This window comes from Cenococcum geophilum (genome assembly GCF_001692895.1).
Source record: "Cenococcum geophilum 1.58 unplaced genomic scaffold K441scaffold_56, whole genome shotgun sequence".
Classification (NCBI taxonomy): domain Eukaryota; kingdom Fungi; phylum Ascomycota; class Dothideomycetes; order Gloniales; family Gloniaceae; genus Cenococcum; species Cenococcum geophilum.
Genome location: NW_027137614.1, coordinates 357,488 through 382,300, shown reverse-complemented (window position 1 = coordinate 382,300; position 24,813 = coordinate 357,488). Strand labels below are relative to the sequence as shown.

Genomic DNA, 24,813 nt, shown 5'->3' with positions numbered 1-24,813 from the left:
AGTCTTTTAAGAACGTGTAGGTAAAGTTATTTAAGTAGAACTAGTACCAGTTACGAGTTAATGGAGGCCCTGGGATGAGTTTCTACCAGTCGTGAGGCTGGGCTATATTTGGAGAAGAGTATGTAGCACGCTCCAGCTGCGTTTTGGAAGTGGTTGATGTGGGATAGATTGGGGCCCGGAAAACGCTTGTGGAGCTGGTCGTGGGGCTATATAGCTATGTTGAAATGCACCCACAGAACAATGGAGAGTTCTAAAAGAGCGGAGGAGGTAGCAGGTGCGATAGTAGCGGTGAATAAGATGAGGAAGAGATAGAGGAGATGAGAAGACATGAAGAGAGTGCTAAAAAGAATGAGGGATGTGAAATCTACATCTTAAAGTTAAGACTGAAACGAACAAAACGTGGCTATTGAGGTTTGAGGTCCTCTTATACTTAGGTATAACAAATTTCCCGGTACTACTGATCTTCCTTGATGCCAACAGACGGGCTTTCAACTCCAAACTCTGTAAGAAATTTTCCGTGGTTTTCCAACCGAACGTCATAGAGTTTCTGCTCCAAAGTGACAATCTTATGAAACGCCTGCGCTACCACAGACGAAAGTCTCTCGTTCCCATTTAAACCACTTTCCCATTCGCTTCCCCCAAGACTGTAAGACAGTCTGCTCAATTTTCGCAACTGGATGTGGCTTATGAAAGACTATCCTGCCCTCTCCTTCTTTCGTGAAAGTAACGGCCGATCCACCTGACTGTGCGGCGGGAAATCCGGCATCTTCCATTGCCCCAACAAAGCTTCTCCAGTCAACTGGCTTCCCTGAATATTCTTCTGGGGTGCAGGGAAACATTCTCGTAAGAACTCGCATGCTTTCGGGCTTGACTTGAATGATTGCCAGTGGTGGGATTTTCGTTTTTTCAATGACTGGGGTCTTGGGCGCTTCTGCCACATCCGCATTTGAAGTCGAAACCTCAGGTCGGGTTTTGGTCTTACTTTTCGGTGCAGATAACAGTGAAGTAGATGGAAGTTTCATTGCCGGCCCTATGTTCCAACCAGTCCCCGCATCATCGGACACTAGCTCATCCGGCTTTGTACGCGCTTTCGGTGCGAGGATGGCGTCTCGCTCAGCTTTTAACACGGCAAGGTGCTCAATAGTGCTATCAAACGACATAGTAGCAAGCTCTTGCTGTTTATCTTCCTCAGTGTATAGCTTCGAATGTTCTAATGCTTTCCGGTGCATCTCTCGTGCCTTGGTCCAGAAATTCTTCAAATTCTGTCGCACTTGATCCGCACTTTCCAGCCAGGCACGGTCGTGCTTCCCTTTTGGAAATGGAAGATCTAGAACTGCCTTAAGCTGTGCCGCTAGTGCTTCCCAATCTTGCTTTGATTGCTTGTACTTCTCATCACCGGTTTGCATACCTCGCCAAGCCTGGCGATCAGCACCTTTTGCCCGTGCCTCCTCTATCGACGTCGGCTTGCAGACTGGCCGATGCTGTCTGACTACAGCTAGTAGCTCATGGTTTGCTGCTAGATCAGACAAATCACTAAGCAGCCTTTGATCGAGACGGCATTTGTCTTTGACAGATGTAGTGTCTTTTCCTAGCCAGTCGTCTAGAAACCCGAACAGCATCGCCGCGTCAAACATCTTTGGATTTTCAGGGTCTGTCGACATCTGCTCTAAACACCAATGGAGCGGGTCCTTGTAAAACATCTCCCTTGTGCTCCTAGTTTTCTTTAAATCTATCGTTATTCTGACCTGATCCCGTTGAGAATAATCGTGCTTGTATAGGTCTTGAAACGCAATCATCCGAGGCAAGAGCATGCCTAAGGATTTTGTACGATGGAGCAAAAGGTTGATTAGTAAAAGCTCGAGGCTTGCGATAGCGAATTCGAATTTTGATGGCAAGCGTTCTCCGACGTGGATACTGTCACGGAACTTGAGATATTGCGCTCTCATGCGTTCGACTTCTTGTACGACCCAGCGCCAAGTCTGCATTTTTCCCACGGGTTCTACCCAGGCATTCAGTGCAACGTTCCGGTTCCATATTTCGGGATCATTTTCCTTGAAGATACGTCCCTGAGTTTCATTTTTTATAAACATCTGGAAGTATGCTGGATCGGTCTGAAGGAGCCACAGGTGATCCTCCGATTCTGCGAGCCGGGCTTGTGAAATACTGACAAGGCGATCAACATCGAAAACCGGCGCCGAATATGCTTGATTGCTAAATGCCGACCAGGTCTCTGCTCCGAAGGATCTGCGAAAGCCAGAATTTCCAAGCTCAATCCATTTATCCGACAAGCCAACACGATCGACACCGTCCAGTAGGTCTTCCACAATCTTTCGTAAGAATTGCATTATAAAATGCTGAGCCTCAAGAACTAGCCGTCCTCGCGGAAAGCCAATAATGTCCCATCGATGAGCCTGGTCACTGTTCCAAGGAACCACCTCGCCATAGTTTAGCCCATAGAAGACAATACAGCACTCAGCGAAATCCGTTCGAAATCCTCCTGTCGCCCAACTAGTCCTAGTCTGGTGTGAATCAAAAGAAACCCAATCCTCTGGATCAAATTTCGTTCGATTATAAAGCAGGCCCAGGAACTTGAGTGCATCGTCCCTTAGTACTTCGAGATTCAAATACGGCAGAAGTAGTGCTTCGCGAAATTCTCGTGCCTTTCGCCAAGTCACATTCGCGTAGTCGTAATTAATGATAGGCCCAGACCATTGCTGTGGGAAGATCTTAGGAAAGGCTTTGAGCAAGGCAGCAGCTCGCTTCTCGCGGCTTCTCTTTTTCCAACGACTGATGATTGTGTTTCCATGACAAGCGACTTGATCTCGGAGATATTGAAGGTCCTTCCTGATGTCCTTTGCATATGAAATGGATATTTCGCTGGCTTCAGCAGTACTCAATGCCTCTGCATAACTTAGACGGTCAATGCCTTGAGAATCTGTGCTGCGAAATTGGTTCTCGCAATCGACGCAACTACAAAATCCAACCGGTGGCGAGTAGATAGAGATATAGTCGCCCGACGAAGGATCAAAGGCAGCTTCAAACGGGATTGGCTTCCTTGTATTCATAGTGATGGAAGTTGTGGTACAGTGACCAGCTTCCACCCCCCTCTGGCAAAAAAATATTTTCGCTATGGTACGCGGGCTCGCTAAATCGCCACCAACTGTACAGAGTAATTGTAGCGAACGCATGTGCCCGCACGCAAGGACCTTTTTGGTTACCCTGGAGAATCGCCTTGGTTGGCCAGGAGAACCAAATTGAGGACGTACGCGCCCCTTAACTGCGCCCCCCCGCTGTGGCCGCCAAAACGCGAATACAAAGCTGTTCCTGTAATTGCCAATGAAATTTGGTGATATCATACGGGTGGAAACCTTACGATATTTGACAAAGATCACGACACTGCGGAGGAAGGCCGATCGCGAAGTCTGCCAGAAGTAAAGTTCTTGCAGCCAAGCATGGGCGTTCGCTACGATTGCTAGCGAGCCCGCGTACCGAAGCGAAAAAATATTTTTCGAGATTTCTACAAGGGGGTGACATGAATTGCTCAGACGCCCCCCCTGCTAGTATAGTACACAAAATAACCTAGCCCTGCTATATTACTTGGGGTTTGCTTATTTTCCTCTCCATACTAGCAGGGGGGGCGTCTGAGGCATTGATGTTACCCCCTTGTATGCGCATCCAATCTCGCTTGATTGCCACCAACTGTACATAGTAATTGTAGCGAATCCGTATGCTTGGCTGCAAGAACCTTCGCGATCGGCCTTCCTCTGCAGTGTCGTGATCTTTGTTAAATATCGTGAGGTTTTCGCCCGTACGATATTGCCAAATTTCATCGACCTTTCTGCAGAGACAGCGTTGTATTCGCGTTTTGGCGGCCACAACGGACGGAGGCGTAGTGGGGAGAAGAGGAAGCGTACGTCTTCAATTTAATTCTCCCGACCAAGGCGATTCTCCAGGGCAACCAAAACGGACCTTGCGTGTAGCCACAGCCGTTCGCTACAATTACTATGTACAGTTGGTGGCAATCAAGCGAATTTGAAATCTCGCAGCGCTCGCCAAGGGGGGGTGAAGCTAGTCGTGCGATACACTGTATCTCAACTGCTTAACTGGAAACTTTCATACCATGAAAGATGAAGGAGCACCGCCGCCCACCTAGCCTAGCGGAATGCACCAGCAGGAGCATGGAAAAGCAAGATAAAGTACGCCACCAACAGGAACGAGCACGCAAGCCACGACAGCCACGTAGCCCACAACGACGACTAGCGACACCATCGGGCTCAGCGAGCTATACAGGGCCAAATCCCTGAGTCTCTGTATTCTCCGTCTCCGATTGTCACACAGCGTCCCCTTTACGGCTGAAAAGTGCCTTTGCACCCACCGACATCACCGGATGCAGGAGCCTCGCGAAGAGGCACAGCAACCCAAACCCGAAAACCAGCACACCCGAAGACAGCCTCCAAAGTAGTTGCTGGGTCCGCGAGGGCAACGGCACGTTCCAAGCAAGCGCGTGCAGCCCGCCGTAGAAGAGTCCAGCGAGCAGAAAGATGGCCCACACGATCACGGTGTGTTGGTGGACCGCGCTGGAGATGCCCGGGGAGTTCGGGATCTGCTCCACGCGCCAGTTCCCCGGGGGGCGGGGGGGCGACAGTCTTTGATGCTCCGTATGTATGGCGCTGCCAGTGCCCGCCCCCTCCTATCCGCAGGTGTAAGCTCTAATACCGTGGTGTGGTTTCCTGGGAGGAAGCAGAACCGCGCAGGATGCAGTATTTCACCCCCGCGAAGCTCGGTCGTGGCGTTACAATCACCATCGAGTTTTTTTATCTCAGCTAAACCGCTGGGCCTCTTCCATTAGCCGGAGGTGAACCATCAACATTCTTCATCTGAGAAAGGACGCTGGCTTCGTGAGATAGTATCCGCAGCCAAGCAACGTAGCCCCGAGCTGCTTCGTTTCTTAGCATGTATGGCTCCTTGACGTCAAAAGACTTGTGCCACCAAAGCGTGTAGATGATGAAGGCGCATATACAGTGCGAAAGAGTGTTCCACTAAAAGATCAGCCCAATCAGCCTATTGGCGGGGCGTCGCAGGATACAACGGTACCAACTAACCTCGAAGATTAATAGGCAATCTATTAATGAAGCGGGAAATGCATTGGGCTATGAACCAAATAACTTGCCCGCAAACAACCACCTTTGCTACCGCGTCGGCCTTGCTTTTGTCCTGTGTTTGGGAGAGTGATTCCTTCCAGGATGCTCTGTTTACCAATGTCATCCCCTTGACATTCTCTGCACTGAGCATCCTCGTGGCCTCATATTTATAGCCTCCATCCTCAAGCAATCTAGGAAACCCGAGGGTTGACGTAATTAGACGAGGAATAAAAGGTGGACTGGAAACATTGACTGCAAGTCCCCTCATTAGGACAAGGAATGAGTGTGTGATCGTCCACTACCATTTGAAAAAAAGCTAGCCGCGGAGCAGATTATCACAGCGGCATGTCATTTATGAGATCAAGTAAGGCTTGGAAAGAGAAGCATTCGTACCCCTTCTACCGCAATGTTCTTTGTAAACAAAAGCGGTTTCTCTGTGCTGATACTATGCCGTAAATGCTTCTAACTCTGGAGCTAGAAGACCCATTATAAACCATGCAACTTTCCGAAAGACCTGCTGGGCTCGTGCTTCCTGAGAGGGAAAGTCAAAATGCGGATCCACGGTTTCTTGAAACGGAAGATTGGAATGTATGGCCTGCGAGAGACAATGGTGGCTGTGATTATGCAGCTAGAAATAATTTCATACGTCCCTCGAACATTTGGTCCATTTTCCCAAGTCGTGATATGTTATCTGCCGAGCTGCCGAATATTATTGGCCGGAACATGACTTCGTTCGGGATCCAAGCGGAGTAAAAATACGAAAACCCGGTTGGAATCCCTCAGAACTGATGGAAGTATAGTAATATATTAAAGACCCGCTATAGCTGGCCAGCAAGGCTAGGAAATTTGGATTTGGTATGCAAGTCTCCGAGTAGCATCATCGCGAGGTTGCTCCGCCACTCTATGTATCCCTGCCAAATAGGAGAACCAGTTAGCACACATCCCACGAACCTTATTGAGTCAAAGTCTTATCAGAATCTCGCAGAAAGTTATAAAGTAGGGCGAATTTGCAGCAATTATGGACCTATAGCAGCCTTTCTTTTCCGCTGCCTTCTTTTTCCTTGTTTTTGTCATGCAGTTCATTCATAGTGGCATTATTCGGTCCACTACAGGCGTATTGAATCACCATACCCTACAGCGAGTAGCGCGCCGGCACCACTAGAATCGTACGATACTCAAGCGTTGTTTAATATGTCCTTTTCTGAATGCCCAACCGGAAAATACCCCAGTCACATACTTTTCTAAGGCGTCCGCTTGATTGATAGTAGCCAAGTTATGCCCTCGTGAATAGCTTCAGATACTTTGAAGAAATATAAAGATCTACTATATTATAAGTTATGAAGGGCTTCAGGTGTTCATACAACTCGCATGGCATGGTGAGAACTCAACAGATGGATCCTCGTGTGGACGCCTTTCCCTGCAGCACATGGAATACGTCCTGGCAAAACCTACTTACCGTGACCCAACGCCATCCAAGACGTATTCGGCGCATCAATCTTTCAGCCACATCCCATCCGCTCGTCCAAACCTGTTAATAAACCACAGGCCGCAAACCAAAAGAATGACATATGCGCGAGCAAAACTTGATTGGGTAATCTCTAAGTATCAGACCGTCACACGAAGGTAACTCAAGAAGACTCATCACAGACATCAAACGTATTGGCCACCTCTCAAAGTCCGCCGCCGCCGCAGCATCGTTCACCCAACCGCCTCAGTAATAATAGCAAAAATAAAAAAACAATCATAACATCTGCAAAAGGAGGAAACCACACAAAACCCAGCCTCACCATTTTCTAAACAAAGAACACGAGTCCGTCTATCCCTCAAAGATGCTCTGATGAAGCTGAATGATCAATTGATCAGTTAATTGATCGATTGACTTCACTCAATACAAGCAACCATCAGCCTCTCATAATCGCCTCTGGTCTCGCCCTTAATCCTCGTCGCCAAATCGCGCCGATACTTGGACTTATACGCCGCCTTAACCTGCTGGCAATACTGGCGATTCCAATGCACCCTAACGACGCGATTAACCAGCAACTCATCCTTGGTGCCCATCCCGGCCATAGCAGCCTCGAGCTGCTCCGCATCGCTCTGAGCGCGGTTGGTCGCGCGGGCGAGGATGAGCAGCAGGGCGTCCTCCATGTGGCCGGAGAAGCGGCCCTTGACGACGCTCTCGAGGGACTTTGAAAACTTCTGGTGGTACGTCTGCGCGATGGCGCGCAGCTGGGCATCGGAGCGCGACGTCAGGATCTGGCACGCGTGCACGGAGTCCTTGCTCATCGCGCCGCCGACGGCGCGCTGCAGCTCCGCGACGTCGGCGTCGATCTGCTGCGGAATCACGGGCGCGCTGTCCTCGTTGCGCCGCGCCGACGCCACCATCACGAACATCTGCTCCGTCGCCGCCGACAGGTCCCCGCGCAGGTCGCTCTCCAGGCTGCGCTTGAAGAGGTGCTGGTATTCGGCCTTGATGGCGTTGATGTCGGCGTTGCTGCGGCAGAGCAGCACGTCGTTGAGCACCACTTCCTTGGTGCCCATGCCCTTCATCGCGTTGTAGAGCTGGTATGCGTCTTGGGTTAGCGGGCCGCGCACGAGCGCGACGAGGCCGTCCTTGAAGTAGCCGCTGGTTTCGCTGACGAGGTCGTTGACGAGGTTTTTCATGAAACGCTGGCTGTATTGCGTGCGGATGGTTGCCATTATCACGGGGTCTGGCTTGGATAGTATCCGGATGAGCTCTTTTTCGTTGGTGCCGAAGCCTTTCATGGCTTTGTGGAGACCCTCGACATCGTGAGACACGTCAAACTGGGCAGTTTGATTTGGAATGTAGCCTAGAGAGGGAGGCGTCGGCTGGGTGGGAGCGCCATAGGGAGCGCCATATGGTTGAGGTGAGGGAGCACCGTATGGTTGAGGTGAGGGAGCACCGTATGGTTGAGGCAAGGGAGCACCGTATGCCTGAGGTGGTGGAGCACCATATTGACCCTTTATCAAAGTTCAGTTAGCTGTGTCCTGGCTTATGCCAAGTCGGCTAGTTTTTGGGAGCCCCCCTGTGTTTGTAAATGAACAGTTGAGGATGCGCAATCGTCCCAAGAGAACCATTCAAGTGCGACTGATTGGAAAGACCTACAGGAGGAGGAGCTCGATAGCCCTGCTGAGGTGGAGGAACGCCATACTGGCCTGGCGGAGGGGCGTCATAAGGCTGCTGTGGGGGATATCCTTGTGAGGGCGGCTGTTGGCCATATGGGGGCTGACTGTAGCCCTGCTGCGGAGGTGGAGCACCATAACCGCCCTGCGGTGGAGGAGCTCCGTAGCCACCCTGCTGAGGTGGGTAGCCTCCTGGAGGCGGGTATCCCTGGTTTTGCATTGGTGGAGGTTGGCTGTATGGCTGCTGTGGCGGGTATGGAGAGTTTGATGGTGGGGGGTACTGGCCGTAACCGGGCTGAGAGGATTCTTTTGTATCGCAATTGTCAGTTCAGCTGCCAAGGGGAATGAGACTGGGCATTGAACTCGAAGTAGACAAGGTTGTTCTTACGGCCTTGGTATGGGGGGTAACCGCCCTGCTGTCCTGGGGGCGGGTAATACGACATGTTGAGAAAATACAGGGAAACGAGAGTTGGGGAGCAGTGAGGTTGGAATGAGCTTCAGGCTATCCAAAGGCGATCAACGAACGGCGGGGCTGTTGGAGGAAGAAGGCAACAAGTTGAAGTGGTGGTACTTCTCTTCCTTCAGAGAAAAATAGAGAGGGTGGGATGTCGATTAGTGAGAGCGGGAGGCAAACGCGCGGGGCTATGCCGCTGCCATCATCGCCCCACTAAGGAAAAGCGCGAAGACGCGGACGAGGCGGTGCACCATTGGGTTGGCTGGTGACTTTTGCATGAAGTTTGGAGATCGTCCCTGAGCGAATAGGGGCCCTCTCTTGGCCCGCCTCAGTGTAGGAAAGGCAGAAAGGCTAAGCAGCGGTGGATTTAAATATTGCCCACTCGTGCAGCCTTGCGTGAAGATCGGGTTCGCGTGTGGCTTTCTCTCTCTTGGTGACTGGAGCACGCCCGCAGCACACCACAACACTTTCACGATGCAAGCCCTCTAGCCCTCCAGCCCATTGGCAGCCAAGACCAGGGCGTTGAGAGTCGTCCTAATATATTGGCTAGCGAAGTTAGCTTCCGCCTAAACACGTCCTTTTAAAAAGTCGGCCCTAGCTCTTACTAATAGCCTTACCGAACTTAGTTAAGCGCATACAACAGTCTAAAAGCTAGGTACCTGCTAGTCTCTGCCTGTTGTAGTATTATAATAATCTATTACTTTATGGTATTATACTAAGTTATTGGCCTTTTCTAAAAGACTTTGCTTAATAATAATACCTGTCAAGCTACAGCTACAGCACACCTTCTGTCGTCATCACAAGGCGGGTCGGCCGCCCTCCCTGCTAGCGTGATCAAGGTGTCAAAACTGCTCGGTTCACGAACAGGCTCATCTTGTAATTGTAGCATTGCTTACCTATATCAATAGTGCTTGCTTTACCTTTAGATGCGCACCGGATGGCGGCGCCACGCAGTCGTAGATTTCAATTGGCCAGCGCCGACCGGCCGCAGGCCTCCAGCCTCGATAACCATCGACTACACCCGCCGACCGACCTCGAGCATGTTTAGTCGCTGCTCTTGTCAGTGCCGTTACATTTTCGATTGTGCTCGTGGAAGCCATGCCTCCAAAATCGTTCTTCTCCCGACTGGGAATTCACCACAGAGACCGTAAAGCGAAGGACTCCAAGAAGTCTAAGAGCAAACACGACGTTAACTCGAGGCCTACCTCGTCGACATCACAATCGACAACCGTCACGGAGACTTGTTCGGCTGACATCTCCTACATTCCTACACCGCCAACGAATGTCAATCTTAATTCTCCCCAAGACGCTGCCGGACCAGCGTCTTCTGTCCACCAACCTGTACCCCCGCGGTCGCCAGTTCTCCCCCCTCCCGCCACCTCACAAGTCCCGACGTCTACTACTCAACCTACCTTCTCCACGACGTCTCCCGCACCGAACATCTCGGAACGCCTTTGGAATGAAGCATACGACGGACTTAAACAGAAGGAGCCCAAGCTGGTCGATGCATACGAGAGGATCTTATCACGGGAATTCGAGAAGGATGATTCGAGCCCAGAAGGATCGCAAATGGACGAAAATTCGATTGATCAAACAGACAAAGACAAGAGATGGTCGCAGATGGAATGGCTTGTACAAGCTGGTCTGAAAAAGACCGAATGGGAGAGCGAAAAGAAGCAAACCGTCGGCGCCGCCCTGCAAGGCCTTCTCTCGCTAAAGGACCTAATCGGCTCTGCTCTCGGGACGATACCACAAGCTGCTCTGGCCTGGGCGGGTGTCTGCTTTGCCATGCAAGTAGGTCTGTCTACTCGGTTGCAAAGGCTATGCTAACGTGCAAGGTATTCGTAAACCCGACCACCGAGACGAAGGCAAATCGTGATGGCATCGTCCACGTCATCTCCAGAATGAAGTGGTACTGCGAACTCTCGATCCTCCTGCTCAAGGAGAATACTGTTGACGTTGAGACGTCCGCCGGGGTCCGAGGCGAACTTAAGCAGCGAGTCATCGACCTCTATCAGGCGCTGCTCTTGTATCTGATAAAGAGCGTCAGCTCCTGCTACCGAAACCGGTTCATCGTCTTCCTTCGCGATACGATTAAGCTGGACGACTGGAATGGGAGCCTGCAGAACGTCGAGGTTGCGGAGAATGCTGTCCGGCAAGATTCATATGCATACACTGCCCAGCAAATCAGCCTCCGCCTGGAACAGCTTCTCGACGTTGCGAAGAACCAGGAATCGAGGCTGCTTCAGGATATCTACTGCCTCCTGCAGAAACAGGTTTCGTTTCAAATGGAGAAAGAAGACAAGGAATGCATTCAACACTTACGCCTAACCGATCCCCGTGATGACAAGAAGCGTATTGAGGAAACCAAGGGTGGCTTGCTGGGGGACTCGTACTACTGGATCCTCCAAAACTCCGACTTCCAACAATGGCGCAACGACCGGCAGAGCCGACTGCTATGGATCAAGGGCGATCCCGGCAAGGGTAAGACCATGCTGCTCTGTGGTATTGTCAACGAGCTGAAGAAGTCGATGGCCAACACGGATCTTCTGTCCTACTTCTTCTGCCAGGCCACTGACACTCGAATTAACAACGCCACGGCTGTGCTGCGAGGTCTGGTGTACTTGCTTGTCGATCAGCAGCCATCGCTCATCTCGCATATACGGAAGAAGTACGATCACGCAGGCAAAACTCTCTTCGAGGATGCGAATGCCTGGGTTGCCTTGTCCGAGATCTTCACAAGCATTCTGCAAGACCCGAGCTTGAACAGCACCTACTTGATCATCGATGCGCTCGACGAATGCGTAGCAGACTTGCCGAAACTGTTAGACTTCATCGCCCAGAAGTCGTCTGTATCTCGTGTCAAGTGGATCGTCTCTAGCCGCAACTGGCCCGACATCGAGGAACGGCTAGAAAGAGCCGGACATAAGGTGAGGCTGTGCCTCGAGCTAAACGCAGAGTCTGTTTCTACGGCTGTCAGCATATACATCCAGCATAAAGTACTTCAGCTAGCGCAGCGAAAGAAATACGATGACAAAACGCGAGACGCCGTGCTAAACCATCTGTCCTCAAATGCAAATAACACTTTCCTCTGGGTGGCCTTGGTCTGTCAAAACCTTGAGAAGATCCAACGATGGGAGACCCGCGCAAAGCTGAACGCGTTTCCACCTGGACTTAATTCTCTTTACGAGCGAATGGTGGAGCAAATATGCAACTCGGGTAATGCTGATATCTGCAAGCGGATACTTGCCTTGATCGCGATTGTATACCAACCCATCACGCTGAAAGAACTGACATCTCTTGTTGAGATACTTGAGGATATGTCGGATGATCTAGAGTCGTTAGGGGAGATCATTAGCCTTTGTGGTTCGTTCCTTACTATTCGAGAAGGTACCATCTATTTTGTACATCAGTCCGCGAAGGACTACTTGCTCATAAAGGCATTCGATGAAATCTTCCCGTCTGGAAGGGGAGAGGCTCACTACGTAATCTTCTCGAGATCGCTCCAGGTTATATCCAGGGCGCTACGACGAGACATCTACAACTTACGTGCGTTAGGATATCCTATTGAGCAGGTTAAACAACCAGATCCAGACCCATTAGCGGTGTCACGCTACTCGTGTATCTATTGGGTTGATCACCTCTATGACTGGAATTCCAACTCTTGTGCGGGTTATAAGGTCGACCTGCAGGATGGAGGCATAGTCGATATATTTATAAGAAAAAAATACCTTTACTGGCTTGAGGCTCTTAGCCTTTGCAGAAGCATGTTGGAGGGGGTGCTTTCAATGGCGAAACTGGAGGCTTTAATCCAGGTAATTATTAGACCAGCGATGCTATCTATATATGGTTCATGCTTATGACTTTAGGGAAGAGTAGATACATTCCCATTAATTGAGCTAGTTCAAGATGCGCGCCGACTTATTATGTATCATAAGCGGGCAATAGAGAACAGTCCTCTTCAGGCATATGCGTCTGCACTCATGTTTAGTCCTACCCGCAGCCTAATAAGGGGTCTTTTTAAGGAGGAAGAGCCGAAATGGATCACGATAAAGCCGGCTATGGGAGATAAATGGAGTGCGTGCCTGCAGACGCTCGAGGGCCATAGAAGTGGAGTCAATTCGGTCGCCTTCTCACACGATTCGACACGGCTCGCGTCGGCGTCGCGCGACAACACGGTCAAGATCTGGGATGCAAGCAGTGGCGAGTGCCTGCAGACGCTCAAGGGCTATAGCGGTTGGGTCAGGTCGGTCGCCTTCTCACACGATTCGACACGGCTCGCGTCGGCGTCGGGCGACAACACGGTCAAGATCTGGGATGCAAGCAGCGGCGAGTGCCTGCAGACGCTCAAGGGCCATAGCAATGGGGTCAACTCGGTCGCCTTCTCACACGATTCGACACGGCTCGCGTCGGCGTCGAGCGACAACACGGTCAAGATTTGGGATGCAAGCAGTGGCGAGTGCCTGCAGACGCTCGAGGGCCGTAGAGATTGGGTCAACTCGGTCGCCTTCTCACACGATTCGACACGGCTCGCGTCGGCGTCGGGCGACGACACGGTCAAGATTTGGGATGCAAGCAGTGGCGAGTGCCTGCAGACGCTCGAGGGCCATAGCGATACGGTCAGGTCGGTCGTCTTCTCACACGATTCGACACGGCTCGCGTCGGCGTCGAGCGACAAGACGGTTAAGATCTGGAATGCAAGCAGTGGCGAGTGTCTGCAGACGCTCGAGGGCCATAGCGATTTGGTCGCCTTCTCACACAATTCGACACGGCTCGCGTCGGCGTCGAGCGACAACACGGTCAAGATCTGGGACGCGAGCAGTGGCGAGTGCCTGCGGACGCTCGAGGGCCATAGCAATTGGGTCAGCTCGGTCGCCTTCTCACACGATTCGACACGGCTCGCGTCGGCATCGGGCGACAAGACAGTCAAGATCTGGGATGCAAGCAGTGGCGAGTGCCTGCAGACGCTCGAGGGCCATAGCAATTGGGTCAGCTCGGTCGCCTTCTCACACGATTCGACACGGCTCGCGTCGGGGTCAAACGACAACACGGTTAAGATTTGGGATGCAAGCAGTGGCGAGTGCCTGCAGACGCTCAAGGGCCATAGACATTGGGTCAACTCGGTCGCCTTCTCACACGATTCGACATGGCTCACGTCGGCGGGCGACAACACGGTCAAGATCTGGGATGCAAGCAGTGGTAAGTGTCTGCAGACGCTCAAGGGCCATAGAAGTTGTGTCAACTCGGTCGCCTTCTCACACGATTCGACACGGCTCGCGTCGGCGTCGGACGACAAGACGGTCAAGATCTGGGATGCAAGCGGTGGCGAGTGCCTGCAGACGCTCGAGGGCCACGGAGATTGGGTCAGGTCGGTCGCCTTCTCACACGATTCGACACGGCTCGCGTCGGCGTCGCACGACAAGACGGTCAAGATCTGGGATACAAGCAGTGGCGAGTGCCTGCAGACGCTCAAGGGCCATAGCGATTGGGTCATGTCGGTCGCCTTCTCACACGATTCGACATGGCTCGCGTCGGGGTCGGGCGACAAGACGGTCAAGATCTGGGATACAAGCAGTGGCGAGTGCCTACAGACACTCAGTGTTGGCAAAGCACTTTATAACATATCAGTTGATACCACCGGCTTATATCTTTACACTGAAATTGGTATTATTGCTATCAATGCATCATCAGCTTTAAATATAATACCTAGTGTAACAGATCCTCAAAATCCTCAATACCAAGGCGGGGCTTTAAGTTCAGACGGAGCGTGGATAACATATAATTCAGAGAATTTAGTGTGGCTACCCTCAGAGTATCGGCCGTCATGTTCGGCCATGTCGGGGAAGACGATCGGCATCGGCGTTGGATCCGGAAAGGTATGGTTATGCAACTTTAAGGTCGACGACTCTTAAGATTCTTGGGAGCATTCATATGTAGGTATTCGTTTTAATACCTTATAAATCTATTATATCTTAAGGGCCTTAGGGGTCCCCATGAATTTATATCTTTTCCTTAAGCTTGCCAAATGTTCTAGAGTCTTCGTGATAAATGGGTTAAGAATACCCCTTTACGCCCACCAGCGTTGACGACCTTGGTTCGGTGTTGGCGAGCCAGGGCGAGTATGAAGAGACCGAAACAATGCACCGGTGGGCGCTCGAAGGAAGAGAAAAGGTACTTAGTCTAGCCTGATTCTGGCATAGTGGAAGCCATAGAATTTAATATTTTTTATTATATCTCTATTTTATAGAGGGGTCCAGGGGTAAGCGAGAATACATAGTTGGGTAATTTGACACCGCTTACGGCGAGGCTTCTAGAGTTCTCTAGATCAGTGACAAGGTGGCTAGTAATAGAAATACCTTTAAGCTTAAGATTTGCCATACTTCGGTCTTAAGGGAAGCGGACGAACACCTCGATCACGCTATCAGGGAGGGCACCCGACTACACCCTTGTGGGCTATAGCTGTGGCTTGATAGGTGTTATTATTAAGCAAAGTCTTTTAGAAAGGGCTAGCGACTTGGTACTATATCGCAAAGTAATAGATTACAGTACTGCAGCAAGCCACCCTATCCCATGCGCCGTTGAGAAAGGCGCTCCTTTTACCAAGCTCTAGATTCAATCAAGTCTTGGCACAATGGAGCCGTGGATTAATCAATTAATTGCAACTTAGTATTATGGTAATAAAGCTTAGATTTTACATATAATTTAACTCTATTGTAGCTTAATTCGATCGAGGTGTTCCTGCTAGCAAGGCCTATGCGCGCAGATATGTATATTGCATAATAGGTTGTAGAGACGATTGTTGGAGAATTTGTTGGATAAGGAGCAATACGCCTGTACGTGCGAGTTTATCTGATTGACCGACCAGGCAACCCGCCCTATCAGCCTACACCGACTCTTGGCTCTTCGTCTCCTGCCTAAACGGGAGATGCCGACCCTTCGACGTCATTCTTCACAAGCACAAGACCACCGTGACCACCAAGGCTGACGGAACCAATCTTCATAGTGGTTGAAGGCAAACGTTGCCTTTTATATATTGCCATGGGATGTACCAGGCTGCCCATACACATTGCTCGTACACGTTGCTGAGAAATTAACCTGCTTCAGTGCTGCTGATCCTCCAGATTCGGTACCAACACCATCCCGCGCAAATCACTTCCGTGATATCTCGACCCCGGCCTGCTAGAAAGATATCAGGCCCAGGTCCTTATATCACAGCCTTCTACAATAACTACTACAGTTTCTCGGAAATTTAGCAGAAAGCGTCCATACATCCACACACACATAGACCCATCTAATCAATCGTCCATTCACCATCATCACAACCACCCCGTCGCACAACATCCCAAACCATGACATCCCACTACTCACCACCTCAACAACAACAACAATCCTACTTCCCCCCACCACCATCCGCCCAATCCTCCCCCTACGCCCCCAGCACCCCGCAACAGCACGCGCAACCTCTCAGCACGGCGCCAGCCTCGCAGACGCCGACGCGCCGCTCCTACGACTCGCACCGCTCGCACCGCTCGCACTCCGACCACAACCGCCCGGGATCGCGCCACTCGCACTACTCGCGCCACTCGCACTACTCGCGCCACTCGAGCGGCGGCGGCGGCGGCGGCGGCGGCAGCGGTCACCGTAACAGCAGCAGCAGCAGCCGCTACGAGCACGAGCGGAGGCCGAGTGTTGGCGACACCATCGTGCTGATTTGGGATACCTTCTTGAATGCGCTGACGGGGCAGAGGAGATGAGGTGCTTGGCGATGTTTTTTTTTGGAGGTTAGGGGACACGAGAGAGAGGGGGGGTGTGGGGAACGCGGAATGTAGGGGGTTAGAGTGTAAGAGTGTAAGATGAATGGACGGGAGAGAATGAGGGTGCGAAAGCTGGGTATTCTTAGAATTTAAGATTTACGAGTTACGAGTTACGAGTTTCGTACACACACAGAGAGAGAGAGCCCTGAAGTTTCGAAACCCGATCTTATGTGGATATTATCCGGAGTAAGATTGGGGCTTATTCCCCTATCGCGGACATTATTCGTATATTTTATTTTATATTTTATTTGAAACTCTCCTTGCCGACACGGAGCTGGCTCTGCGGCCCTGGCGTTGTAGGATCCTGGAATTTGTATTTTCGGATTTGTATCTTCTTTTCATATCTCCAAGGCGTAGAGGGGATAGCGTCGTCTTTCGCGCTATGTTGCTTTACTCCTGCGGGTTCACTGTTTGGCGGATACTCCGTACATGCACGGTACGCCGGATCAGCGAGACACGAAATCAGCTCGGGCAGCATATAGCCCTCTTCACTCTATGATAGTATTGCAAACCTGCAACGAGAGAAGCGCATTTCAAAACCAATGAGCTCAGTCAATGAGCATATCATAGATCGTTCCTGCAAGCACTATATACTCATATCGTACCCTCTATGCCACTAATCCTAACAAGCAATAAAACAAGTGCAGAAAAACTCCCCAGCGCCGCCCAACCAAAGAACCGAACCAACAGACAAAAGGCCCCGATTCAGCACTTGAACCCGGGAATACCGCGCCGTTTTGCCATATATCCTAACCCAAACTGCCTCCGCTACTTTCTTTCCCCTCCCCTCGCCCGCGTTGAAAATGCCCAACCTATCCCCAGGACAAGGCTGTGGAGTGATCCTCCCCGGCCGAAAGCTCCATTCTATAAAGTTTGCGAAGGAATTGCTTTTCCGTGTTTTTTCCCGTTGTTTTTGTTATCCCGCTTGAGTGTGAATGCCAGTGCGCGCTCGCTCGCTCGAAAATGCAAGAAGGCGATGGTGAGAGAAATACAGATGTACACAAGGGTGTTTCTCGTCGCTTATCCAATCGATCGGTCTGAGGGTTTAGTGGTGAGGGGTCGGTCGAAAAGGCAGGTCCGCTAAGGGTCATTGTGTTACTTGAGAGTCGATTTAGATGACCTCGCCAATGTGTCGCTCTGCTTCCGGTTTCCAGGTACCTGTGCAAGTAGAGAGGTTAGCATCCTTACTCGGAACTAGCTGGGGACGGGGGTCGAGGGGGCGTTGGAGTACGCCAAGGGTTGACGCAGCTAGATGCAGTCATGTGTAACAAGCCGTTGAGTACATAAAGCGGGGACAGAAGGGTGTTGTACAGAGGCATCAGGGATACGTACCTTCAAAATTGTGTTTCACGAAAGCCATCGGGTCATCATCCTCGCCAGCACCCATCTGCCGCACGCCGGGGCTAAAGCTGGTGATGGGCAGAACGATAACATCGCCAGCTTTCTTAGCGGCCTTAATGTTGGTGAATTGCTCCCATGTAATGTTACCCTTGCTTGTGCTCATGTCGAAATATTCTGGGTCGTTGAAGAATGAGAAAATGATGTCCGTCCACAGCGCAGGACCAGTGAACTCAATAATATTTTTTGTATCTTTCGTTAGCCGTCCTTCAGCCTTTCGCTTAAGTGTCTCCTCCGTGATGTTGGCAACAATATTTCGCAGGGCCGGGTGTCCCGGCTTCGCCTGGATCGTCCATTGGCAGAACTGGATCCGCCTCGAATACCATTGAGCCCAGTCCTCACGGTCCGGATCAGCCTCAATGCCAATGACAAGGCCATATGAAGTCCGCGGCACATCCGTAGGCACCCAGTCCGTTGCCGACTTCAAAGCTGCAGTGTCGATATCCGAGTATATTCCTCCTCTTGCCAGCAAGATGAGATAGCGAAAAAAGTCGGCTTTCAGGACGGGTAGGGGCAGCGCATTGTACGCCTCCAGCACCTCCGGCACCGAAGCGTACAGATGACGCATCAGGTGCACGGCGACGGTGTCCGTGATCACTTCGTGTACGAATGTAGGATGGAGAATCGTCCAGCTGGCCTCCGCCTCGCGGAAAACCTCCTCGAACTCACCGGACGCAGGTGTATACTTCCATGTCTGCCAGATGTAGGCAGGGAACTTGGTGTCGACATCGTAGGGGAATTGATATTCGAGCTGGTCGCGGAGCGGTCGTTTGCGGACGTCATCGAGGGATATTTGGGTCTTGGGTTTCTTGGAGTTTATCTGAGCACTCCCTGCTCCTTTCCATGCTCCATTTTCTTTAGGTTTGGCTTTCGGCGGGTCTGTTGTCTCTTGTCTGGCGGGCTGCTCAGCATTGGTTTTGGAGATAGGTTCGGGGTGGACTAGTGAGTCTGCTGTTAGGGCCTTAGGCTGGGTAGGTGATGAATGTGATGATCGAAAGATGAAAAGGAGTGTGAGAACGGCGGCGGAGATGACCAGGGCCCGTCGAAAGGTGAGCATTTTGACTAGGTGTGGGCTAGCTGCGGAGAGGGATGGAGACTGGGGAGCAAGAGACTGGGCGTGGCCGGAAGTTTTCTAGGAGGCGGATGAAGGGGAGGATGATAAGTAGTGATTGTTTTGGTGGGGATCCGAATTTGCAAGATAGCAAAATGACTATCGGCGTAGGCAAATCTTGCTGAAGGCCCTTGCTAGGTACATTAGAAAGGCGGGCTGTCTGTCTAGCGCTGCAGGAAGGGTCAACTCTCGGGTGACGCTCAGACTGCGTGTTATCGACAGCCGCAATGTCAGGGTCTGACAGCCAAGGGTTTCAAAAGAGGCTGAAGGAAGCGATAGCTGAACGACCGCGGTGGGCTGTGGAAATGAGCAATTGGAGCGCCGTGAAGACGTCGAGAAGTCGCGGAGGGTTAAAACAGCTTGGAGGAGGATGAAGCGGCCTCTTCACAGCAGAAGGGTTACGGAAACGTCGGCCTCCAAAAAGTTCGTTGTCGTTTCTGGAATGCTTTCGCCTCGTATCAGTAGCCCATAGTCGGCGGAGCTAGCGTTACAGGTGGGTCGATCTCTGCTAGCCTCCCGGCTTTGGAATTGAACATGCGACGATCCACGGTGGTATATTCTCCACGAAGTCCGCAGGCTCCAGCTTCACTTACAGTATTGCTTGGAGCATTCTTTGCGGCTGAGTCTTTTCGAAGCGCTGACCCGAGAGAGGCTCTCTCAGAATCTCACTCAGCCATCAACCAAAGCGGTTCCAGCTACGACCAGACCAGACAAGGGCCACGCGTTGTTGCGCAACGCCGAAGCAAAAGGGAGCGAGACGCCACCAGATCTGGCTTGGGGACTCTGGCCGGGTCGCTGATTCGCTGCGTCTCGTTACGCATGCAGCACTGCGTACCACAGACGAGTGTCTCAACCAAACCGCGTTAAAAAAAAGTATTTCAATCAAGCATTCAAGCATTAAGGCTTCCGCAGCAGGGGGGTCGTCTTCTGTCTTCCCAAAGTTCTGACAGCCCGCATCCCGTCGCTTGTCCCTTGCATGCCTCCTATTTGGCGCTCAGGCAGCCTCCTACCGTGGCTGCAAATAGACAGGGCCCACCCACAATACAATATCTCCGCCCGCAAAAGCGCACAATTCCGCCTCGTGTTGGCCCGTGGCTTTTTCCGGCCTAGCCACGGCAGCTTGCCATGGCGACATCCGCAATTTTTAGCACACATTGCAGCATATGATCCATGCCATTCGCTGCGTGAAGCCTCCATCGCTCAAGTTCATTCGACGAATCAGGCTTCACATAATTCATCCGAAGGCGATCACTTGTCTTAAATATGCGTCACCTGTCAGCAGAGCCCTCTGACACCACGAGCTCCACCCTCTGGTGCCTAGCGAGCAAGCTTCAACGAGCAAGCTTCAGCGCCCCCAATACAATACGAGTAAGTAGGTACGTATGTGTATCTCATAGCACGCATCCAGACGAAAGCCCGTCATCAGATTACTCCTCTGCTCCTCCGAGGGAATTTTGCCGGCCAGCATCGAGTCCTCTCGTACTTATACTACCAGCGCTGCGGTATTGTGATTCGGCCGTAGTCCTACGACGTCAGTCTTCGCTCCCAAAACCCCGGGAGGTCGGTCTTGGTGATGGAAAGGGAAAGCATCACAACCGATTTTCATCTGATCCGCATGACAATCTACCGATATCCGACACGCATATGATATATACACTTCTTTAACTTTCTGGCACTACATTCTTGCTGAAGATGCAGATTGCCTCCCGAAGCTCCTGTCTTTCATGTCGAGCTTGCCTCCTTTAAGCTATATTTTCCCCGTGTTATAGTTTAAGGATACTCCGGTTGTTGCGGCGCACGGCAACTTGAAGAGCATGGATTGGCTCGGTGCGATCGCCATGTACTCCTGGCTGATAGGTCTTTCCCCACCAACTCCGACACCCTTGTGCTCGAGCGTTGAACGCTCCGGAAGCACAGACAGCATGTTCACAGCTTGTTTCCGTTGCTGTGGTTCTCTCCACCCTGTGGGCATGTATCCCACCGTTTGCGACGCCTCCCACTCTGCAATCCTCCCAACGTTTCCCCCTCAATCTCTGCCCGCTGCCCGCCGTCAACAAGTGTCCCTGTTACCGATCGCGCAAATGCATGAGACTTATGTCTACTTTTTCCTCTTTCTGGCTACTTCTGCCCATCACAAATATTAGAGAAGTGGTCGCGAGAGGAGTCCTCTGCCAAGATTCCGGAGATAAGATTGCCGCCTTTCTCAAGTAAAATCTCGTCCAGCGATTCGACGTCCTCGCCAGCTATATTCCAGCTAATTTTCTCTTCCTCTAGATATCGCTGTGTTACCAAGGAAGAACAAGACATTGCGGAGTCCTTTAGAAAAATAGAGAGTTACATGACTACGGTCAATCTGTGGTGGCTCGGGCTCCCAGAGCTTCGGCGGATCAAGTAGATATTGTAGCGTGCGCCGATCGATATCGTTGGAGGCCCCGAGAATGAACCGGTAGTTGCGCTTCATTGCATAGCGTATACACGTTGGATATCTAGGCGGAATTCTCCAATGCTAGCCCTCGAAAGTTTCATGATCAATCCTAACGCTGCGGATATATGCCGTTCGTTGATATTCTGCCATACTTATTAATAGGTACAACTCCAAAAGAACTAGTAAATAGGCCAACTACAGGAACAATATTCTCCGAGCGCAGGTCCCCTATATGTACTGGACACTAGCTACTCCTTTTTCCCATTGACTCACAGGCTCTTGGGTACTTGTTGTTTTATGGGTCAGAAGGGCAGATAGAGTATGGAGTCACACATCAATATGAGACTAGTACGTCTTACAAAGCTTGGGTCTTTAGCGGCAAAACACCATGCAAGCGTCTTGCATTCTCCATCCCTTATACAGCTTTGTGCACGACTAGCTTCACCCCAAACCAAGAATTGAAATTCACCCTCGTTAGGAAAGCTCGCCTTACCATAATTAAACTTAATGCAATAAAGCTAGCAAGCCGCATACTACCGCAATAGCTCTAGTTTTTGTAACTCTGATCGTTACCCCAACTAGTCGCCACGACCGGCCACCACAATAATTATAAATATTATATAACTATATCCCTAGAATTATAATAGATGCGTTTAAATTTTTATAGCGTAGATAGATATATTTGCGTATTGGATTAAGTTGTGGTGAGGCGAGCTGTTATAACGAGGCTAGTTGGGAGGGTGAAACTGGTCGTGCACAATACAATACTGCAAGCTCTCTTCCCCGAGATTCAAGTTGTCTTCATTAGGAGGCGTTTCAAGAACCATGCAAGGAGCATCTGACAAAGCATTGGTAGAGGCTCCGCCCTCGGAAACCCTGCCGCATAGCCCCGAAGGATTCGATCATCCAATTTCCAGGGGACTAAGCCTTGTGCTGTTGCCTCCGCAGGACGATCTCTAAACTTAGCAATACTTTAAAACACAAAGGGTAGTCGCTTTTCAAATTCCCAGTCTCGTTTGTCTACATCCACGTAATTCCAAAGTTCCAAGAATCTAGAAAATCAGAGCCCACTCAACTCTAATCTCCCTTTACATGGTCTTCTCTCACTCCATCTCCTAAATTCTCATCGGCTCAAGAGCCATGCAATCCAATCCCTCCCTCACCTTCCAACCTCTCCGCACTCTCACCATCGTCAGCTTCGCCCCCGGAGCCACCCTCGCCCTAATTCACAGCATAGTAACTCACTGTGCCTTTCCCGCGGTCGGTATAATCCCGCTCTTCTGCTCCGCCATCCTTGGGCTGGCCCTCCTCCACCCCAGCACAATCAGTTACGGCGGGTCCGCGATCTCGTTCTCCCACACCAATGTCCTGACCCTGGACTTCAGTATCGCTGTGCTGAATTTGATTTTCCTAATCTACGCGTGGGTCAATGTGCCGAAGCACCAGGACGGTGGGCAGGTCATGTTAGGCACGTATAGCACGGTGCCGCAGATGCTGAACCTCGGGATCCATGTGTATTTTGTGCTAAGGGACGTCGAAAGGGTGGTTAGGCATACGCGGGATTGCGCCGAGTGTAGGCATGGGATGCATAAGCACGGGAGTGCGAGGGAGGGGTATGTGAGTTTGGTGGAGGATGCCACCCCGTATCAGGACGTCGCGCCGTACCGTGATACGGAGGAGAGCAGGAAAGGGCCGGAAGGAGTTTGAGGGCGGTTGGGAAGACCAGTTGATATCTCAAGGAATACGTATTGAGGAGTTCTTTCTCTCATGGATTAGAGCTGTGCTTGGTTGGTGCGCTCTCGAGGGAATATTTCGAGAGTGGTCGTTTCTATCGAGCAGCAAGACTAGGTTCACGATCCTGGGCTATGTGGGTTCGCATTTCTCACCAGACAGTTGGGGATTTTCGAACGGCGTTGATAATGTTACAGTCGGCCAATATTACATGGTAACGATTGGTTCCAGTCAATTACTTATACATCTATGGCACTGTCATTTGAGTAGCCTTTTCACTGCTCATAGACTACGTTTCACATACTTCAGATGAACATCACGAGCGCTTCGGTGCTTCGCCGCGTGCCCCCAAGCTCCACGTCATGTCCCGACCAGTCACGAGATACACCAGCCGCCAGTCCATGCATTCTATATTTTTCCATTCAGATTCCATCAGATCGCCAATCAGTATCATATTTTCTCTGAGTTTCTTGCGTCAAGTACTCATACTTCTTCCGCTATATCTACGATAAAACCAACCAGAGCATTAAGACGTAATTCCAACTTTGCCTAGCTGGCTATTACTATAGCTACGCTACTCTCCTTCTGTTGGCCTGAATCGGATTTCCTTACCGCCGTCTTACTACTGTCTTTGGTGTCTACCGCCCTATGACTCACCATCCTGCTACTTACCACCTATATCCGTTTCCGTTGCCTGCACCTACCTAATATATTTAGAGAGCTTCTAGAGCCAGCTTCAATCGACAGAGTTCTCATTCTGAATTGTCCGGTCAACACTTTCCCCTATGGGTCTAGATGGTGTAAGGAAGAAATTCTTGCAGAGTAGCATATTCTGTCTTCCCCGGATTTCCCTAAACGGTATCGAGTAAAACTCTGTCGTGCGTACCAACAAAACGGTTTAAAAGCGCAATATCGGGCCTGGACCAGTAATTTATCGCAACATGGTTGCGGGACAATCTCAAACATCACCCACCAAAGACTTATAAATAAGAAGAGCTATACTTTTATATAAGAAAGATGTAAGTAGAGACGCAAGCGAGCGGAGACACAACCAGAAACACAAGTAAAGACACGAGCATAGACACGAGAATAGACACCAACGGAGACACCGGCAGAGGTAGAGAGTTGCAGAGGCACAGAGACAGAGGTTATAGTTAAAGGGGTGGCTAAAAAGAAAACGTTAAAGCTTAAGTACTATTCACCCAGATCTACCTTTCTATCTAGGCTATCCCTTTTTACTTCCTTCTCTACTTCTCCTCCCCCTACCTCCTGCTTTTCTTTTAACTCTGTCTATATCTACTCATATCTCTTTAGGTGTTTCTTTACATATCTTATTAGATAGTAACGTAGGGATATAGAGACGTAGGGATATAGAGACGTAGGGATATAGAGACGTAGAGATATAGAGACGTAGAGACGTAGAGACGTAGAGATATAGATATAGGCTAGAGGCAGGGAGGCGCAAAGGCATATAAAGAACGCTAATAAAAGGCTTTAAGGCACAGATTTATTTATACTAGTAGAATTAAACTTAGCAGAAGATTCGGACAGTAAAGCTACTGCTAAGTGTTATCTTCCGAATCCTGTCCGCCACTTCT

General features: G+C 50.7%; 9 protein-coding genes across 9 annotated transcripts; 5 read left to right on the top strand and 4 right to left on the bottom strand.

Moving 5' to 3' along the window:
• Positions 1-566: 566 nt before the first annotated feature.
• On the bottom strand, positions 567-3,065 carry K441DRAFT_681069 (uncharacterized protein; the record flags this gene model as incomplete). The annotated part of the gene is made up of 1 exon (XM_067651429.1): positions 567-3,065. One exon carries the CDS (start codon positions 3,063-3,065, stop codon positions 567-569), a length of 2,499 nt encoding a protein of 832 aa, XP_067498956.1.
• A 1,908-nt stretch (positions 3,066-4,973) lies between these two features.
• Positions 4,974-5,518, bottom strand: K441DRAFT_277803 (uncharacterized protein). The gene has a single exon (XM_067640913.1). The coding sequence runs from the start codon at positions 5,407-5,409 to the stop codon at positions 5,098-5,100; it is 312 nt and encodes a 103-aa protein (XP_067498955.1). The 5' UTR covers positions 5,410-5,518; the 3' UTR covers positions 4,974-5,097.
• Positions 5,519-7,022: 1,504 nt separating this feature from the next.
• On the bottom strand, positions 7,023-8,580 carry K441DRAFT_583896 (Annexin; the record flags this gene model as incomplete). Its single annotated transcript, XM_067644520.1, has 2 exons — positions 7,023-8,093; positions 8,305-8,580. Coding segments are annotated over 2 exons (1,347 nt in total), but the record flags the coding sequence as incomplete, so codon positions are not given.
• Positions 8,581-9,407: 827 nt separating this feature from the next.
• K441DRAFT_667563 (uncharacterized protein) lies at positions 9,408-10,995 on the top strand. Its single transcript, XM_067649864.1, has one exon. It carries the CDS (start codon positions 9,835-9,837, stop codon positions 10,564-10,566), a length of 732 nt encoding a protein of 243 aa, XP_067498953.1. The 5' UTR covers positions 9,408-9,834; the 3' UTR covers positions 10,567-10,995.
• On the top strand, positions 10,566-14,945 carry K441DRAFT_667561 (WD40 repeat-like protein). The gene is made up of 2 exons (XM_067649863.1): positions 10,566-12,551; positions 12,606-14,945. The coding sequence occupies exons 1-2, from the start codon at positions 10,641-10,643 to the stop codon at positions 14,646-14,648; spliced, it is 3,954 nt and encodes a 1,317-aa protein (XP_067498952.1). The 5' UTR covers positions 10,566-10,640; the 3' UTR covers positions 14,649-14,945.
• Positions 14,946-15,867: 922 nt separating this feature from the next.
• On the top strand, positions 15,868-16,824 carry K441DRAFT_699797 (uncharacterized protein). The gene has a single exon (XM_067653190.1). It carries the CDS (start codon positions 16,086-16,088, stop codon positions 16,488-16,490), a length of 405 nt encoding a protein of 134 aa, XP_067498951.1. The 5' UTR covers positions 15,868-16,085; the 3' UTR covers positions 16,491-16,824.
• A 1-nt stretch (position 16,825) lies between these two features.
• Positions 16,826-17,751, top strand: K441DRAFT_277659 (uncharacterized protein). Its single transcript, XM_067640912.1, has one exon. It carries the CDS (start codon positions 17,161-17,163, stop codon positions 17,632-17,634), a length of 474 nt encoding a protein of 157 aa, XP_067498950.1. The 5' UTR covers positions 16,826-17,160; the 3' UTR covers positions 17,635-17,751.
• Positions 17,648-19,299, bottom strand: K441DRAFT_277653 (glycosyltransferase family 32 protein). Its single transcript, XM_067640911.1, has 2 exons — positions 17,883-19,299; positions 17,648-17,708 (listed from the first exon to the last, which is right to left on the bottom strand). Exons 1-2 carry the CDS (start codon positions 19,003-19,005, stop codon positions 17,662-17,664), a joined length of 1,170 nt encoding a protein of 389 aa, XP_067498949.1. The 5' UTR covers positions 19,006-19,299; the 3' UTR covers positions 17,648-17,661.
• Positions 19,300-22,409: 3,110 nt separating this feature from the next.
• Positions 22,410-23,515, top strand: K441DRAFT_667557 (uncharacterized protein). Its single transcript, XM_067649862.1, has one exon. The coding sequence runs from the start codon at positions 22,625-22,627 to the stop codon at positions 23,189-23,191; it is 567 nt and encodes a 188-aa protein (XP_067498948.1). The 5' UTR covers positions 22,410-22,624; the 3' UTR covers positions 23,192-23,515.
• Positions 23,516-24,813: the final 1,298 nt, after the last annotated feature.

Coding starts and splice junctions, on each gene's coding strand:
- K441DRAFT_667563 (XM_067649864.1), top strand. CDS start 9,835: ATGCCTCCAAAATCGTTCTTCTCCCGACTGGGAATTCACCACAGAGAC.
- K441DRAFT_277653 (XM_067640911.1), bottom strand. CDS start 19,005: ATGCTCACCTTTCGACGGGCCCTGGTCATCTCCGCCGCCGTTCTCACA. Junction 17,709..17,882: donor CGTGAAACACAATTTTGAAG/GTACGTATCCCT, acceptor CTACTTGCACAG/GTACCTGGAAACCGGAAGCA.
- K441DRAFT_699797 (XM_067653190.1), top strand. CDS start 16,086: ATGACATCCCACTACTCACCACCTCAACAACAACAACAATCCTACTTC.
- K441DRAFT_667561 (XM_067649863.1), top strand. CDS start 10,641: ATGAAGTGGTACTGCGAACTCTCGATCCTCCTGCTCAAGGAGAATACT. Junction 12,552..12,605: donor AACTGGAGGCTTTAATCCAG/GTAATTATTAGA, acceptor TTATGACTTTAG/GGAAGAGTAGATACATTCCC.
- K441DRAFT_277803 (XM_067640913.1), bottom strand. CDS start 5,409: ATGAGGGGACTTGCAGTCAATGTTTCCAGTCCACCTTTTATTCCTCGT.
- K441DRAFT_277659 (XM_067640912.1), top strand. CDS start 17,161: ATGCCACTAATCCTAACAAGCAATAAAACAAGTGCAGAAAAACTCCCC.
- K441DRAFT_667557 (XM_067649862.1), top strand. CDS start 22,625: ATGCAATCCAATCCCTCCCTCACCTTCCAACCTCTCCGCACTCTCACC.